The sequence below is a fragment of the Gobio gobio genome (assembly GCF_949357685.1).
Source record: "Gobio gobio genome assembly, chromosome: 1".
Lineage (NCBI taxonomy): Eukaryota > Metazoa > Chordata > Actinopteri > Cypriniformes > Gobionidae > Gobio > Gobio gobio.
In genome coordinates this window covers 64,373,623-64,392,203 of record NC_137097.1, presented here as the reverse complement: position 1 = coordinate 64,392,203, position 18,581 = coordinate 64,373,623, and the positions used below count along the sequence as shown (strand labels likewise).

At 39.0% G+C, this 18,581-nt stretch overlaps 1 protein-coding gene across 1 annotated transcript in view; it reads left to right on the top strand.

Annotated features, from left to right (window-relative positions):
* The first annotated feature begins 328 nt into the window (after positions 1–328).
* The window catches only part of olfm2a (olfactomedin 2a), a 120,783-nt gene continuing 102,530 nt past the window's right edge, over positions 329–18,581 (top strand). Inside the window, exon 1 of the mRNA XM_079834909.1 lies at positions 329–879. Within this exon, the coding sequence (XP_079691035.1) occupies positions 823–879 (57 nt within the window). The 5' untranslated portion in view covers positions 329–822. The remainder of the gene's footprint in view (positions 880–18,581) is intronic.

Here is an 18,581-nt window from a genome sequence, read left to right as displayed (position 1 = left end):
GTGATACAAGTCAAGACACTGTCGGGGTTCATTTTGCAATAATGACCGTCTGGATACGTGCATTATCCCTTACTTAGAGACGCTGGTAACTGTCAGCAACTCTCTTTCACATGCAAAGAGCCACTAATATGCTGCTCAACGTCTAATCCAATCATCAACCGCCCGTATCATAATGTCACAGCTCTCCTGGGGACATGCATGTCATTTATCCCCATCTCAAAAATCCATTGTTTGTGCAACAGACTGAGCTGTCAATGCAAAGCCTCCTCTTTCACCCGCCACTCTCTCACTCTCTCACTCTCTCTCTCTCTCTCTCTCACACTCACACACACACACACACACACACTGGAGGGACTGGGCTGCATCTTCAGCAGCAGGGCATTTCTTTTGAATCCGCTCCCGGAGCGTCAAAGTGTGCTGCTCCTAGCGTCGGGGCATCGCAAACACATTAGTCACCTTCCAACCTCTGCAACTGGAGCTCGGTCAGTCGATCCCACTTGAAAAAGCCTGCTGAGAGGGGGACTGCTATACTTCATTTCCCGTGCCCGTTTACAACGCTGACCTCTTGGTGGCGGTCACAAGCGAAAGACAGGGCACTAATCATAAAACACAAGGCGGTTCGTTCTGCCGTGGCACAGTGGGGGTAATCTGCCTCCGTGAGCGGAATAAACCCCGGCGCGTGCCGCCTGTGATGTGGATCGCCGCGCGCACTCGACAGAACGCTGACAGAATCCTGCGCGGACCGTGAGGAAAGCAGGCGAGCTCTGAAAACGAGAGTGTCCAAGTGCTGGTGGTGGTCGGAACGCTGTCATTTCGAGAGGAATGCATCTCTTCAGTGCCATGTTCCTGCTGCTGATGTTATTCGCTATACCCTGCGAGGTAAGATGCCTGCTCGTATTCGTCTTCGCGTCTTCGCCCGTGTTGTAAATACGCATTGTGGCGAGGTGCACAGTGGCTTCTTTGATTATCAGTTTCCAAACAAGTGCCGAGCACTCTAATTAGCTCATTGGAGGTTAATGGCTGAATCACTGTTGAATTGTTTGAATGCGTCTCAAGCGAGCGTCTCAGCACGCAGGGAAGATTTTCTAAGAATCTGGGAACTCGATTAAGAGGAGGACAGCTTGAGGACTGAAAAGTTGCGCAATGAATCACTGTCCTCGTACGTTTCACTACCAGACTTGTGTTTGTTGAAGCGCAGTTCATATTGTTACAGAAGCACTTGTAAGAGCTGTTATCGTTTGTTCCCCTCGAGTGTAAGATTTGTGCGTGATGAGAACTGAAGTGACAGATGTGAATTGAAGTGAAGGACAGCACATTACCTCACCCGGAAATATTCATACATTTTCACACGGTATTTGAGTGTGAATGTTTTCCTAAACTCCCTAAAACTACTCTTCTTTTAGTCGTTGTCGTTTACATGTCAGCTATTAACTATCAATCGCCAATTTGAAACTATATGGTCACATTGGGCAGGATCATGGACAGCAATCAGCCAATGGCGTTTGTGATTGGCTTAAATAGGCTTGTTTTTCGCTGAATTATTACGCGTGACACAACATGAGACAAGTTTATTAAAAGCTGGTTTTGATAGCAGTGCAATTAGTCAATATTTAATTTGAGGTTTTATATTCTGCAATAAAGCACAGTTAAGTTTTAGGGGATACTGGGGAGTGCTGGAAACATGATGAGTTTGTAACACCATCAATTTAACCAATTAGAAATGAGATACGGATGTGATATCAATACAATATATGACCACCACTCTTTAGGGGTGACCGGAGATGCTGTAGGTTACTGTATGTGTAAAAATATATATAACGAGAAAGTAATATTTTGTTATAATATGCTTTGAAATCATGCAAATGACAGAACTGGTGTCATCTGACTGAACAGACGGGGCGGTTGTACAGTAAAAATGTCCAGTGTACTTCTGCTGCATTTGCCACGATTGACTGACACACACACACACACACACACACACACACACACACACACACACACACACACACACACACACACACACACACACACACACACACACACACACACACACACACACACACACACACACACACACACACACACACACACACACACACACACACACACACACACACACACACACACACACACACACACACACACACAGAGAGAGAGAGTCTGTTATAGCCTTTGTTTTTATTTGATTTTATTTGCTACTTTGTAATATGACTTGCATGTTTCCTGTATGTTTACCATTTTTGAATTAGATTGTTTCAAATTAAATGAAGGTGGTGAGATGAATTAGGTAATAATTATTATCAACAAGTAAATTTGACTACACTCTAAAAAAAAAGGTTCTATATTGCACAAAAAATGGTTCTTGGGTCATAATCATAGGGGAACCTTTTTTAGTGCTATATAGCACCAATTTTGGTGCTTCAGTGGTTCTTCAGTGGTTCTTCAGCGGTTCTTTGACTAAGGTGCTATATAGCACTAAAAAAGGTTCCCCTATGATTACGAGCCAAGAACCATTTTTGGTGCCATATAGAACCTTTTTTTTTTTTTAGTGTACCACAATACATTTATGGACCATGTTCCATGTTTTCTGTTGAAACAACCCAGCCAGTTAATATCAGCAGCACTCTTTGTACTTGATACCAATTTACAACATATGTTCTAGATTTTAGAAGGTACTAAGCTGTAGAAGAATGAATATGATAATAATTCTACTAAAGTTTAAGGCAAAAAACAGCTGTCATGTTTTAAAAAAAAATCTGAAAATTGTCATTTAAGATCCATTTTCATTCTTGCATATTTTCATAAGTTTTTGTAAGTAAAAATGAATTTGAATAAAACCCAAGAGCATGTGACTTCCTGCTATGTGGCATAATTAGAGACGGGAGATGATGCATTTGATTAGATGTAACCTGCGTGCTCTATAAAACAGTATGTTAAGCAGCCTGCGAATGATTTTAATATTCGAGGAAATGATACGGTACAAGATGTGTGCACAGTTTGCAAATTTTCCCGTGCTGCTGTTCTAGACATACATTAGGATATGTAAATGAGAACGCATCTGTAAAAGATATGAGAGTCCTGTAGGCATGCGTAGGAATGTATATTTCCGTTTCTTCACCGCAAACTTCTCATAATTGGCCCTAGGGGACAATTTGTTGTAAGTGTTTGCATTAAATATTAAATGGAGAAGAGAAAAAATGGCAACACCCATCTCCCTGATGTAGCAATGTAGACATAAAACATTGATGAATTCTTCTGGTGTATCTCTATCCTGCTAGGAATACTTCACTGCGATGCAAAGCAACCTCCACATTCATGGACTCACACAACCCTCCCCAAAAAATAGAGACATTTACATCTTCAAATTAACACAATGAACAGATTTACGCAAACCATGAAATATGCAACATGTTGTAATGAGACAGATGCACTTGTTGTTCTTGACGTGCTTGTTAAGTACCCATAATGCCCTGGGGCCATGACAACCAGTGATACAGATGGACGCCTACTTGACCTTGGCAATTCCCTTTTTATGATGGGGTTGCATCGCTTGCATTCACTAAGCGCTCGCTTTCACACTGCGTGTACGCTCGTGCATCTGTGCAAATGTCCATATGCCTGTGCATTGTGTCCTTAAATAAGGACAAACAGAGGATGAAATTCTATTTAGGCCATAAAATTGGATGAAACTGCTTTTAATTAGGCTCTGGGAAAATGGAGAGTTTCAATACCAGTTTAACGAATTAAAAGCTTGTTTTGTTCTCAGCTCTCTCAATAATCATTAACTCGAATCTGTGCACCTTTATTGTTACACTGGATGTAAAAGACTCTTTTTTTTATTTTTATAGTATAGCGCATTGTATTATTTATAGTCACTGTGTGGTAAACCTTTTCTGTCTGCTCCAACAAGTACGTTTATTAGGGTCTCATCTTCTTAATTAGTTTTGAGTGGCTGCTCGCAGGATTGGACATCTATTGACTGCTATCATTAGCGCAGTTCAAAGCGGGGGCTACTGCGAGGCGCTAACATGCAGAAGAAAGCACGCATCTTTAATAAACCGTAATTAGTGTATTTTAAAATCATTTTTAAATCGATGCGTTTAAGTGTAAATCACATACTGTATACGATGACAGCAACGAGCGCCGATGCCGCAGCCACACAATGACAGACATTAGCCACAAATCTGCTCGCAATCAACATCTCCATCAAATGTAATTTGCCAGTGCTTTAGAGGCAAACACGCTAGCTCAGATATGCAGCTCAAGGGGCCCAATGGATGTGTCTGATCATTCCTTGCTTTAATGGCATCACAGAGCTGTCAGGAGAGCGTCGGATATCTCCTGGAAGGCAGAGTGCTTCCATTTGAAGCCATCCATCAATTAAATTATCATTTTTGATTTTTAAAAAAAGGAACTACATTGCCCCTCCACTAATACTGGCACCCTTGATAAATATGAGCAAAGGCAGCTGTAAAAAAATCTGCATTGGTTATCATTTTGAGCTTTCAAAAAAATTCACAAAATTTGAACCTATAATTGAAGTAAAACAATAGAACGTTTTTCTCTAGTTCATGTTGGCCACAATTATTGGCACTAGTGTTAGACCGATATATCGGCCGGACGTATTTTTACGTGTATCGGCCGATACAAGGCTGCGGCGTTCGCCGATATTTTTTTCCCCTGCATTATTTACAGACAGGCGTCCACAGGGCAGATCTCACCGCCTTCAAACTGTCTTGCTCTCCCTCCCTCGCGCATATTAATCGAAATCAATTGAGAATTGACACGATGGTAAAAGGTCAAAAGACTGAAGTTTCACGTGGAGGAGCATTGGGAGATTTTTTCCTGAATTACCGCTGGTGTTGCTCTACAAGAGATTATGTTAAGTGCACCTACACTCTAAAAAATGCTGGGTTAAAAATAACCCAAGTTGGGTTGAAAATGGACTAACCCATCAATTGGGTTGTTTTCAGCAAACATTTAACCCAACCGCTGGGTCAAAACAACCCAATTGCTGGGTTAGTCCATATTCAACCCAACTTGTGTTATTTTTAACCCAGCATTTTTTAGAGTGTAAGCATTAAATGACTAGGTTGTAAATTGTTTTAAATGAAGTATAGTACAGTCAGTGTGCACTTTATTATGCTGCTTGCTTGTTGATACTGTGTGCAATAGTGCAATTATTTTATTTATGCTTAAATATTTATTTTCAGAATTTATTTCCACCACTGAACTCTTTTTTTCCCCCTTGTTCTACCTCACCTGTTTTTACTATTTGTTAAATATTGTTTTTTTTTAGTTCAAAAAATGTTCCTTTTTTTAAATTGTAAATTGTTATCATCCTGATCATTGTGTCATTTTTATGATGTAAATTGAGGGAGCAAAAGCAGTATCGGCTTCAAATATCGGCTCAAGAAAATTGGCAGCCCGTATCGGTCATCGGCTAAGGCTGATGAAAAAAATCGGTATTGGCATCGGCACTAAAAATCCATCTCGGTCGATCTCTAATTGGCACCCGATTATTCCAACGTACTTTTCCAAAGAGAACAGCTCTGAGTCCTCTTCTATAATGCCTGATGAGTTTGGAGAACACCTGACCAGAGCTCAGAGACTATTCCTCCATACAGAATCTCTCTTCAGATCCTTCAGATTACCAGATCCATGTTGGTGCTTCTTCTCTTCAGTTCACCCCACTCCTTTTCTATAGGGTTCAGGTCAGGGGACTGGGACGGTCATGGCAGAAGCTTCATTTTGTGCTCAGTGACACATTTGTGTGTTGGTTTTGATGTTTGTTTTGGATCGTCCTGATGGAAGATCCAACCACAGCCCATTATGTGATTTCTAGCAGAAGCGGTCAGGTTTTGATTTTTTTTATTTGTTGGTATTTGCTAGAATCCATGATACCATGTATCTGACCGAGATGTCCAGGACATCCAGCAAAAAAAAATAAAAAATAGGCCCACAACATTAAAGCTCCAGCTGTATTTTTAGCCGTGGGCATGGGGTACTTTTTTATCCCTGTTTGCACCAAACCCTTCTGGTGGGTTTTCTGCCAAAAAGCTCTTTTTTTGTTTGTTTTATCTGACCATAGAACCAGGTCCCTTTTGAAGTTCCAGTCTTGTCTGACAACTGAATATGCTTTGTTTTTGGATGAGCGAGGAGGATTTTTCTTAAAACCTTCCCAAATGACTGGTAGTAGTGATGTAGGGGCTGTTTTGATAATTTCCATTAGGCTTTCTGACCCCAAGACTCAAAGTCTTTGGGCATTCAAACTATCTTCTTCACCGTGCATTAGGACGATATAGACAACACGTCCTCTTCCAGGCAGATTTGTAACATCTTTAATTGATTGAAACTGCTTAATTATTGCCCTGATGGTGGAAATGGGGATTTTCAATGCTTTAGCTATATTTTCTTACAGCCACTTTCTATTTTGTGACGCTCAACAACCATTAGCTGCACATCAGAACTATATTCTTTGCTTTTACTCATTGTGATGAATGATTAAGGGAATTTGGCCTTTGTGTTTCCTCATATTTATTCTCCTGTGGAACAGGAAGTCATAGCTGGACAAATTCATTTTCCTAGTCACCTAGTGTGCTAAAAAAAAAGTAAATATGAATGGGAATATACTTACAATAATGTTTAGGGGTGCCAATAATTGAGGCCAACATGCTTTGGAGAAAAACATTTATTTCATAATTAGACCCCCCACACACACACTTTCAATTGTTTTACTTCAATGAAAGGTTAGAATTTTTTTTTTTTGCGTGAAAGATCAAAAGGATAAACAATGCAGATTTATTTTCACAGCCGCCTTTACTCATATTCATCAAGGGTGCCAACATTAGTGGAGGGAACTGTATATGGGAGGCTTTGTGCCCACACTTTTCTGGACCCCAGAGACGCTGTCACTTTTAGCATGTGAAATGAGGGGGTTTGTTTGTTTACTCGCTATTTAGCCCTATTATATCAAACCCTCTGCTGAGGAGAGGTGCTAATTGGTTGCGACTGTGAGACAAAACCCTCATAAATTGATCAAAATCTGTTTGCAGCCCGTTATTTCCCTTTGTTTCGTAAATACATCAGAGATGTGCATCAAAAGCAAATGGCTGCAATTGTTAAATACAAATGTTTAAATGCACAGGCCTTTGAGAAACAGAGAAGCGCCCTCAGTGGAAAGCCTCCCAGCTGGAGTGAAGTGAAATAACGTGCTTTGGACCTGCTGTTTGCTACAAACTCAGTCATTCAAATGCAGTCATTTAATAAGAAGCTCAGTAGAAACTGACTGCCGCAGTCCTGAGATTTTATTAAGAGGGAAATATGAGATAAACTAAATAATGTCAGTTAAGCTGCAGCCAGATGGAATTTCGGCACTTCTTATAAGAGTTATTAGTCACGTGGGGTCAAGTGAAGCTTCCCCTGGATCGTTTACTTGGGCTGTCCCTGACTTTTCTAGTCGACTAGTTGTTCATTTAAGCCATTGGTTGACTAATCACACTTTTATATTAACCCTTAAACGCATACTAGGACTGCACAATTATGACACAAATCATAATTATCGATTATTCCCTTGAAATTGTAATTGTGATTATCACAATTTACATTTTGAATAGCTTTATACCATAGTTTGAAGAAACTGCATGGCATTTTTTTTACAAAAACAAAAAAATCTGCTGTGGAGAAAACAGTAATGTCACCACCAACTCATGTTCAGTTCTCATTTAGTGTCAATGCGGACAGATCAGTAATATAGTTGAATATTTAGTGTCCCAAACTAAGCAAGCCAAATGCCAAAGGCAAAAGAGGCGACGGTTGCAAGAGATAGTTCGCGGAGTAATATATAGGCTGTGTACATGGCTTTTTAAAAATGGCGGAGGAGTCCCAAACACACCCCTTAACCCTTAACGTTTTTGATCCTTGGGGTCAGATAGACCCCAAACATTTACAGAGCAATTGCATAAGGAAATATACATTTTTTACGTGGAAAACTATAGATATTTTTTTACATTTATGCTGTGTTTTTGTGGATATTTGGTAGTTTTTTACCTATTTACTGCACAATTACTTAACTAGGCCATAAATTGGCTCATTAAAAATTATTTTTTTTATGACAAAATCACTTAAATGATGATCTTAATTAAATCTAAGTTGTTTTTGGACATTGGTCTATGTGTTAGGGATAGAATACTGCCATCTGCAGGTTTGTGGAAAAACTTTAGGAATTATAGATAACGAAAGAAAGTGCAATGACCACATATATCCAACAGAGGTCCATTGGGACTTCATTTTCACTTCATTTTTTCGTGATGCTTCAACTTCTCCTCATAACTTTGATATTTATTTGCCAATTTCTATAAAAATGCTCTCTGTTGCAGTCACACGTGTGTGTTTGTGTGTTTGTGTGTTTGTGTGTGTGTGTGTGTGTGTGTGTGTGTGTGTGTGTGTGTGTGTGTGTGTGTGTGTGTGTGTGTGTGTGTGTGTGTGTGTGTGTGTGTGTGTGTGTGTGTGTGTGTGTGTGTGTGTGTGTGTGTGTGTGTGTGTGTGTGTGTGTGTGTGTGTGTGTGTGTGTGTGTGTGTGTGTGTGTGTGTGTGTGTGTGTGTGTGTGTGTGTGTGTGTGTGTGTGTGTGTGTGTGTGTGTGTGTGTGTGTGTGTGTGTGTGTGTGTGTGAGAGAGAGAGAGAGAGATGTATAGAAAGTTCGTTCCACTTTGTGTTTATGCTCTAGGACCAGACCTTGATTTAAATCTAGAAATTTTCAGATTTATACTGGATTTATTAAATTTTTTGACAAACAAATATTATTATTATTTTGTTTTACATTTTTCCAGTCATTACCAAAATTAAAAAAATGCCCCAGACACCCGTGTGTGTTTGTGTGTGTGAGTGAACATGCTTGTTCCATGTTGCATTTGTGCTCGTGTATTAGTCCTTCATTTATGTATGGCAATTTTTCAGATTTATGCCAGTTTTGTTGATTTTATTTGCCAATTTCTATACAAATGCGCTCTGTTGCAGTCACACACGTGTGTGTTTGTGCGCGCATGTGCGTGTGTGTATGAGATAGAAAGTTCGTTCCACTTTATGTTTATGCTCTAGGACCAGACCTTGATTTAAATGTAGAAATTGTCAGATTTATACTGGATTTATTTAATTTTTTTGACAAACAAAGAGAATTTTTTTTTTTTTTCCGTTCATTTTCAATGTGGGGTTAATCTGACCCCGAGGACCTTAAATGGTAAAAAAAATTGTACACACCTTTAGAACAACCAAATCAAGCCCAGATTTTTTTGTGCATGTTTAGATAGATTATTTAGGAAAAGTCACAGAGTCTCATGGCCCTGAGATGAAGGGAACACTTTTAAAAATGAAGGAAAAGTCCAGTGGGGTCAGCTGGACCCCTAGGGGTGATTAAGGGTTAAGCACGCAGAATAATGTAACTTTAAGTGGAATTTTTTTGTTTTGTAATCGCGGCATCCGTAATCATAATCGCAATTGGAAATTCCATTAATTGTGCAGCCCTAATGCATACCTCAGGTATCGCTAAAGATCCGAATATTTAATAATGATTGGCGAAACATTCATACATTTAAGGGTTCATTTAATTACTTAAATATATACTGGGGGGCGGAATTATAGCCTATTCCACGCTCAAGCGCACATATAATTCTTGCCGCAAAGCACCAGCAAAAGCCGATGCTGACTCTCATCTCCGCAGTATAGTGGATGTGCCTTTAGAGAAATGCACCTTTCATACAGATTACATAAGCAGAGATTATTTGTTTTCGATTTGAATTGGTTAGTTTAAAAGTAGACATTTCAAGCTTTTTATATATTTCTCATGTCTGTGAGGCAAATAGCCTATGCTGAGTTTTGTAAATTTGTGACACGCTCCAGTTCAATAAAGACCGTTTTTCTTTATTTTACAAAAGCACGTTTTTTTTTGTTATTGTGTGTTTACACAAGTAAAAGTAGACCTTTTACAGTTTCGAATGATACATTACTCTGACCATAAATGAGGGAGTATTTTAAGTTGTTTCCACTGTTATCAGGAAAGAATGCAAGTGATTGCACCGGTGCAGTAAGCGCGCTATACTTCAGCTTCCACACTCCACACAAACACTTGGATACGCAGCAAATAATAGCGCACATTTATATAGTTTAACTTTATAGTGAGCGGCCATGTAAACTTGCCGCTACTTACATGTTTCAAATGATAAGCCATAATTGAGGTCGATGGATGATAGGCGAATGTTTGGATTCTGTAATTACCACAAGGACCCGCCAATCTGTCCCTTACCGGCTGTGTGACTTCTCCGATTCCTGTGGAGTTTTTTTTTCTGCTACTAACGGACTAATACAATTTTGGTCGACTAATGTTTGGTCGACTTAACTATTAGGGGGCAGCCCTAATATCTTGGCCTTCTATCTATATATGTTCTATCTACCTAATATCTATACCTTCTACCTTGGCCTATATTGTGGGCTTGTGAAATAGTGTCCAAGCAGGATCTATTCATAAGCAACTGGTGGCAGCATGATCCAGCCAGATATAGTCAGTATGGAGTGTTTGCATGGCACTGGACCAGAGCGGCCTGGATACAAGCAGCTGCCCGGAGACTATCACTACCTTCGGTGCACATTCAGGCTAAGGAAAGCTTTGCAGTGAAAGCCCATTCTCTGAATTATGAATGGTGCAGTCCATGTCAGTTTGTCTTGCCCACAAGCTAAAAGGCCTATTATACACCCATTTGATCAGATGTGAGATAATGTGCGTGAACCTATTACGCCTCGTTTCTAAAGTTAGCTTGGCAATGAAAATGGCCTCATAGTGGATTTTGGCTGTTGAGAGTCTAATAAATATCAGTAGCGGTGACGGTGCTCTTGGACGACGGTCAAAAGGGGGCAGTGACGCGCACAAAGCTTCAGTCGCCTTTGAGATCAAGGACATGCAGGCAGGTCGGACAGGATGTGCTCTGCCAACCATCGGTTGACTTCCAAACGGGGGAATTAGATAAATGAAAAGGCCCAGGACCAGCGGCATAAATCTCTCCACCAGTACTCTGAGCATGAACAAAAGCGGCCAGCAGACCCACAGCTACTCTCCATTTCACTTACACCAGAGGCTGACACTCTCAAGTTCCTGCATGGTTTCCCACTGAAGCTAAGCATGGTTGAATCTAGTGTCTACCTGGATGCGAGACCTTTTGGAGAAAGCTAAGATTGCTAGTGGAAGAGGTGTTGGCGGTACCTGGTGGTCTGTTTTAGTCCTAAAGTATACTTCCCTTGTCTGCGTTCCACTCCAGCTTTTCACATGCCGACAGTTTTTTTTCGTCTGCACGGACAACAGAGCATTTGTGAGTGATTTGAAAAGCCTGAAAAGAAAGGGACAACTATAGCGTGCACATGGCAAACGCGCCTATCCACACTCCCAGTCAAAGGAGAATACTTTGAAAGGCTTGCACGCTCAATTGTGTGCGAGTGCGAGATGGAGCGGAAAATGAAGTGTACTCTACCTGAGCCTTAATGCCCCAAAATAATGACGGGGACACTATACTATAAAAGGCACTGTCCTTTGAATGAAATGTTAACCTGTCATGACTCTCTGTGGTCATTAAACATCCCAGGGTGTTTCTCAGAAAGATGAGGGGTGTAATCCTGAATAAATTTGCCCATTGTCCTCTATCAAAGGTTGACCAGATTTTCCCTTTTTCTGGGTACAGTTCGGTTTTTTTGGTGAGCTGTCCCAGGTTTTTTTTTTTTACTGCGAGTGCAAAACATTCACAAACTGAAACAACACAGAATGCACTGGATATTGCACAAACTTGTTTTTTCCCCCTTTTTTCAGTTTTCAACGAGGCTATTAGCGCCTGTCAAGATGCTATACTAACAGGGGCTCAGTGAGGATTTAAGATAATATATAATATATAAATTATTACTTACCAGTGTTGGCTTCTCTTTAGTTTACTGAATTAGAACTGTGCAATAAATAATTTGATCGGCACGTGGCCAATCGCACTTAATGTAGTGTATGATATATTAATTATTTTGAGAATTGATTGCATAATACTTGTAGCTACCTTATGTTTACAGTCAAAGTTTATATATACATATTTATTAACTTTATTGTAATTATATTTTTCTCCAACAGCTCATTTAACTATAGGATTTATAGGATTTATAGATTTCCCTCAACAACTTATATGCATATAGAATGTTGCATAAAACAAATTCATAAGTAAAAAAGGGTTTAAAAAAATAATAAATTGTGAATTCCAAGAGATCAAGGGCTTGTTTCATTTACACCTCATGCACGTGTTCTGCCAGTATTGGGTTTCATTTGAGGAAAACTAGCGTCAAATACACCGGGAAATTGAACGACAAACCTTCAAAATAAAAGTTCAGTTTAACTTCATGTTATGTGCTATTTACTTAAATTATGGTAACAATATTACACATAATCTTTTTAGTAATTTTCAAGGCTTGGTTTCTTTAATGCAATTTACTTGAATAAGTCATGTAAAATCACCTAAATTATTTAGTCTATGAAACAATTATACAGGGAGTGCAGAATTATTAGGCACGTTGATTTTCTGATCATATTTTTTTTCCAGGCACATTTGACCAATTCCAAACCACAGTAATCCTAATAACTACTATTGATTTAGTATTTAATAATGTATAAGTGATATATAATTGTTCATGAAGGCTGGAAATGAAAATCACCTTATATTCAGGTGTGCAGAATTATTAGGCATGTTTTCTTTTACAGATAAATTGAGCCAAAAAAGAGATTTAACTCAGACTGAAAAGTCAAAAAGTATTAAATGCCCATGAGAAGGATGCAATACTAATGCAATACTAGACATTGCAGTTAAGGCGTGACCATTGGACAGTGAAATGCTCGTTGGGTCAGCAGGATCTGACAAAAACAGGTGGTGAAGAAAATACCCCTGTTAACTGCAAAAGAATTAAGAATTAAGGTGAAGAATTAAGGGTGAAACCATCAGGAACCCTTTAGTCTCCAGCGCCACCATTTTCCAAAGCTGCAACCTACCTGGAGTCTCCAGAAGTGCAAGGTGTCAGGATCTCAGAGACTTCAGTTAGGTAAAGAATCCTAAAAAATGACCCCCACTAGATAAGAATCACAAGCTGAAGTGTTGTAAAATACATGAAGAAGGTTTTTTTATAGGCTTTATGGACAGATAGGTTGAGAGTGACTCTTGAAGGACCAGCACCACATCCTCTAGTACCACTGTTTGAAGAATTCATCTTCCAGAATCTGCCAGTGCGTTTTGGGAGTTCATTTTAGTCCATCTCTGCAAAACGGGATGGACTAAAATGAACTCCCAAAACGTACTGCCAGATTCTTGAAGATGAATTCTTCAAACAGTGGTACTAGAGGATGTGGTGCTGGTCCTTCAAGAGTCACTCTCAACCTATAAAACCTATAAAGCCTATAAAAAACCTTCTTCATGTATTTTACAACACTTCAGCTTATGATTCTTATCTAGTGGGGGTCATTTTTTAGGATTCTTTACCTAACTGAAGTCTCTGAGATCCTGACACCTTGCACTTCTGGAGACTCCAGGTAGGTTGCAGCTCTGGAAAATGGTGGCGCTGGAGACTAAAGGGTTCCTGATGGTTTCACCCTTAATTCTTCACCTTAATTCTTAATTCTTTTGCAGTTAACAGGTGTCTTTTCTCCGCCACATGTTTTTGTCAGATCCTGCTGACCCAACGAGCATTTCACTGTCCAATGGTCATGCCTTAACTGCAATGTCTAGTATTGCATTAGTATTGCATCCTTCTCATGGGCATTTAATACTTTTTGACTTTTCAGTCTGAGTTAAATCTCTTTTTTGGCTCAATTTATCTGTAAAAGAAAACATGCCTAATAATTCTGCACACCTGAATATAAGGTGATTTTCATTTCCAGCCTTCATGAACAATCATATATCACTTATACATTATTAAATACTAAATCAATAGTAGTTATTAGGATTACTGTGGTTTGGAATTGGTCAAATGTGCCTGGAAAAAAAATATGATCAGAAAATCAACATGCCTAATAATTCTGCACTCCCTGTATAACTTCAACATAACAGAAACTCTTTCAAATGTCAAACATAACTGAACATTACACATTAACAGATGTTTCCCTTCACTCAAAAATACATAAAATAACACTTAATTTCAATATGAACTCTTCCTTTCCAGCCATATGCAAAGCATGAACTAACAATGGTGTCTCTAAATAAAACTGCACAATTGAGCTAATTCTCTTAAAATAAGTCGGTAGCCTTTTTTTTCTTCATTTTATCAGCTTAATCGGTTCCTCAATTCAAGCCTCAAAATTGTTTTAATTTCCTTTAAAACATTAGGAAAATCTACCTCTTGGTTTTATTAGTGACATGTTCTCAATATTTTCTATACAACGCTAAACCACAATTTTCTTAAGAAAATAAACACATAATTTTGAATTATCACCTTAATTTATTTAGTGAAAATTACACTAAAAAATTAAACTGACAGAAAGATATCACTACTGTATAGTAGTGATATGTACTTCTCAAAGCAATAATAATAATATTGTTATTTCTAAGGAATACCATAAAACCAAGAACATATTTTTTCATCCATGTTTTTAATGTATACAGTTCTGCGACAAAAAATGCAATGATGTGTAGTAAATATTTTAATTTGATGACATTTTAATAGCTTGATTAAAGTTTATATAAATTGGTAGAAATCATAAAATACAGAATCCCCCCCAAATAAAATGGAAAGCACAGAATTCAAGGGAAAATAAAATGGATTTCATCATGGGGCCCTAAATTAAAAGGTAGCTACTCTGTGAAGTTTCAATGTGTTTATATTCATTCTCAAGGTCTAACAAATATGTTGTTAATTATGGTAATAGTAAATGAATATCGTGATAAATATCGATTTCAAATTAAATGGAAATATCGCCATATTCGCAATATTTTTGGCCATATCGTCCAGCTCTACACACAACTAAAATGACCCCCTTGTAATAATGAGTTAGTAATGTTAAAGCTTTTCATTTTAGAAAATGCTCACCTTATTTAACTTTACTGTATAAAAAGCTAACTAATGCGACTTTCCTTTGTCCTGTGAGTGTGTGCGTTTTTGCATAATGTATGTGAGGGCACACCTGAGCCATGCAATCACAATGGCAGGTGGACAGAGAAAATAATGTTAATGGTTTCACATGCAACACATGCGGGGGCGTCTGCTTATAATGATACTACAGTTGACATCATAATAATGTCACAGGCAGCGTAAGAGCGGCACTAACAAGCAATGAGAAATGAATAAGCCTCCTCCCTTCGCCCACCTTCAAGTGTTCCCATTAACATTCAATTGTAATGCATTACAATCAGGGAGCGTGCGCGGATGCAGGGCTAGATGAGGCGATTGAATAGCACAGCCTACACTGTGAGAGGTGGCTGATTAGGACCCACTGATGAGCCTGTATTGTGTGTGGCACAGCGGAGGGGTCGAATGTGGGCAGAATGCGGTAAAGACTAGATAGGATACTGTTACGGTCACTGGGCATGCGCACATCAATATTGCGTCATTTAATCCATTTAAGCCCCGCAGTGTGTAGCTGTAATTTTCCTTTTGTAAGATTATATTCTAAAGTTATCCATGTTTTATGTCTCATTGACATGCAAGTAAACAACCAAATAAAGGATTTCAAGAAGAAAAAAAAGCTATTCACTTCCTTTGTTACATGAGACTGCCAACTTCCTACCCCTACTTCCAGGAAGCATGGCGAAGGCAAACCCTCCCAGAGAAAGGTCATTTTCATGTTACTAATAATACTTTTTTGTTGACATATATATTTGACTTTAACTGACAACTTAATTCGATAGGGAAAAATATATTTTTTTGTAAGGGCCAAAATATTGAGGACCCTTCATCCAGTTTGGATGCGTTTTATTCTAGTAGCTTGTAGCTAGACTAGTAGCTTATGATCCCATTATAATGTGGAAATTCAGATCAGTAATGAGTTTACATTTACATTATTATATGAAATCACCTACTACAGTCAGCCACTGAATACTATGGGACTATTTTGTTTTTTAAAAATAAGTTCAAGGTTCAAGTCTTATCTCTCAGGTAGGTCCTTCAGGGCGTCATGGAGAGGTAAAGTGTCTTAGTCACACAATCTAGCTACTGGAATTCCCCAGGGCTCAGTGCATGGACCACTTCTCTTCTCCATCTACATGTCATCATTGGGATCTGTCATTCAGAAACATGGCTTTTCCTATCACTGCTATGCCGACGATACTCAACTCTACTTCTCATTTCAACCAGATGATCCTACAATTGGTGTTCGTATTGCTGGCTGCCTGACAGACATTTCTGCCTGGATGAAGGAACATCACCTGTAACTAAACCTTGCAAAGACAGAACTACTTGTGGTCTCAGCCAACCCAGCACTTCATCACAATCTCTCCATTCAGCTAGGTTCATCAACCATAACTCCGTCCAGGACAGCCAGGAACCTTGGAGTTGTGATTGATGATCAGCTAAAATTCACTGACCACATTACTGCAACAACCCGGTCCTGCATTTTTGCATTATACAACATTAGGAAGATTAGACCCTTCCTATCAGAGCAGGCCACACAACTCCTGGTCCAAGCTCTTGTTATCTCCAGACTGGACTGCTGTAATGCTCTTCTAGCGGGCCTTCCGGCATCCACTATCAAACCCTTGCAACTGATCCAGAATGCAGTGGCAAGGGTGGTCTTTAATGAGCCGAAGAGAGCGCACGTCACGCCTCTCTTCATCAGTCTGCACTGGCTGCCAATAGCCGCGAATCAAATTCAAGGCACTGATGCTTGCCTTCAAAGCAACCACTGGCTCTGCACCAATATACCTAAACTCGCTTGTTCAGACTTACACACCCTCCAGAAACTTGCGTTCAGCAAGTGAACAACGCCTTGTGGTGCCATCCCAAAAAGGCATGAAATCACTCTCACAGACCTTTTCCTGGACCGTTTCCCACTTGATGGAATGACCTGCCCATCTCAATTCGAGTAGCCGAGTCTGTAACCATTTTCAAAAAACATCTGAAGACACATCTTTTCCAGCAGCACCTGACCAATCAAGAATAGCACTTATCTCTCTATTCTTTTTCTGTTTGTCCATTAAAAAAAAAAATGTGTTTGGTGTTCTGTGCTAGATTAACTGACACTCGTGACAGCACTTTCATATTGTTGCCTTTGACTGTCCTAGTTGCTTCTATTGCACTCATTTGAAAGTCGCTTTGGATAAAAGCGTCAGCTAAATGATGAAAATGTAAATGTGAAAGAAAAAAAATATAGATGCAATTATGCATATGCATATGTAATTTCATCATTCTATTTATTTTCATTTAACTTTTTGATACACAATGCCCTGTTGGGGCAACTTAATTGCTGCACTTTGTTCTGCACTATGTTCCACCACTTGTTTTCATATTCAAAAGATTATAGATGCAGCTTTTTTTAGTTTACATCAAATGTTCTTTGACTATTATACATAATACATTTGTTTATGAATAAAGATTGATCTGTTGAAAGCAGTTATTTTGAGTTAGATGCCAAATATTCTCCTCCTATTCAAATTTGACATTGAAGGGGTGCATACAACATATTTGCCCAATGGCTGCACATTCAAATACGATTTTCAAAAAAAAAAAAAACACCTGGGGAAAATAAATGCAGAACATGTTCACATTGGACGCTATTAACATGACTATATGCATGAAACCATTCAGAAAAAATTAGGCACAAATGGGTTAATTACTGTATTTGCATTATTGTTGGGGTAGATGGAGATGTTAATAAAACACAGTCTGATAAGTAGCTAATTTAATGTATTGTTATTTTATCGTGAGATTTTGCCTCACTTCCGACCGTTGCTGTATCCCTTCTAGCCACAACCGCAGAATGCATCCATGTGTTTGCATGTCTGGTGTGAGCAGAGCTGCTACTGCTGTGTGACCGTTGTGGTGTTTTTGTGTAGTCTGCTGGAAAGAGGAGCAAGAGAAGTGTGAGATTAGATTCTAGGTTGTCCCTCGCATGACAGTCGTGCGGTGCGAATACCTGCTGCTATCAATATTTATTTATTTATCCACAAAAGAGGAGGCTCACAATATGTGTTGACACTTCTGTGGGTCCTCACAAACACACAGGTCTTGACTATCGGCACAGAGCTGTCTGGTTTGTAGCTGTAAAACTACATTATGTTTTAGGGTTTTTAGCATAGCGTTTTTGGATTTCATAGCGCTGTTGTTCATAGTACCTACTTTAACGTTTTGTTCTGCAGCATAAATTACACTAGTCATATTTTAAATGTGATTTTTGAAACCATTGTGCCGTGCGCTTTGTGTGTAAGGGTAAGTTGCTACTTAATTACAGATGACAGATCTTTTTTTATTGATTAATTTATTTTATTTTACACTATTTTAAATGCCCATTCCAAAAGTGTGGCCCATTGGAAATTAGGCCTACATATTCACTTTGCAGGCTCGGAGGCTTGTAGGCTAGAGTCCTCCTCAGCA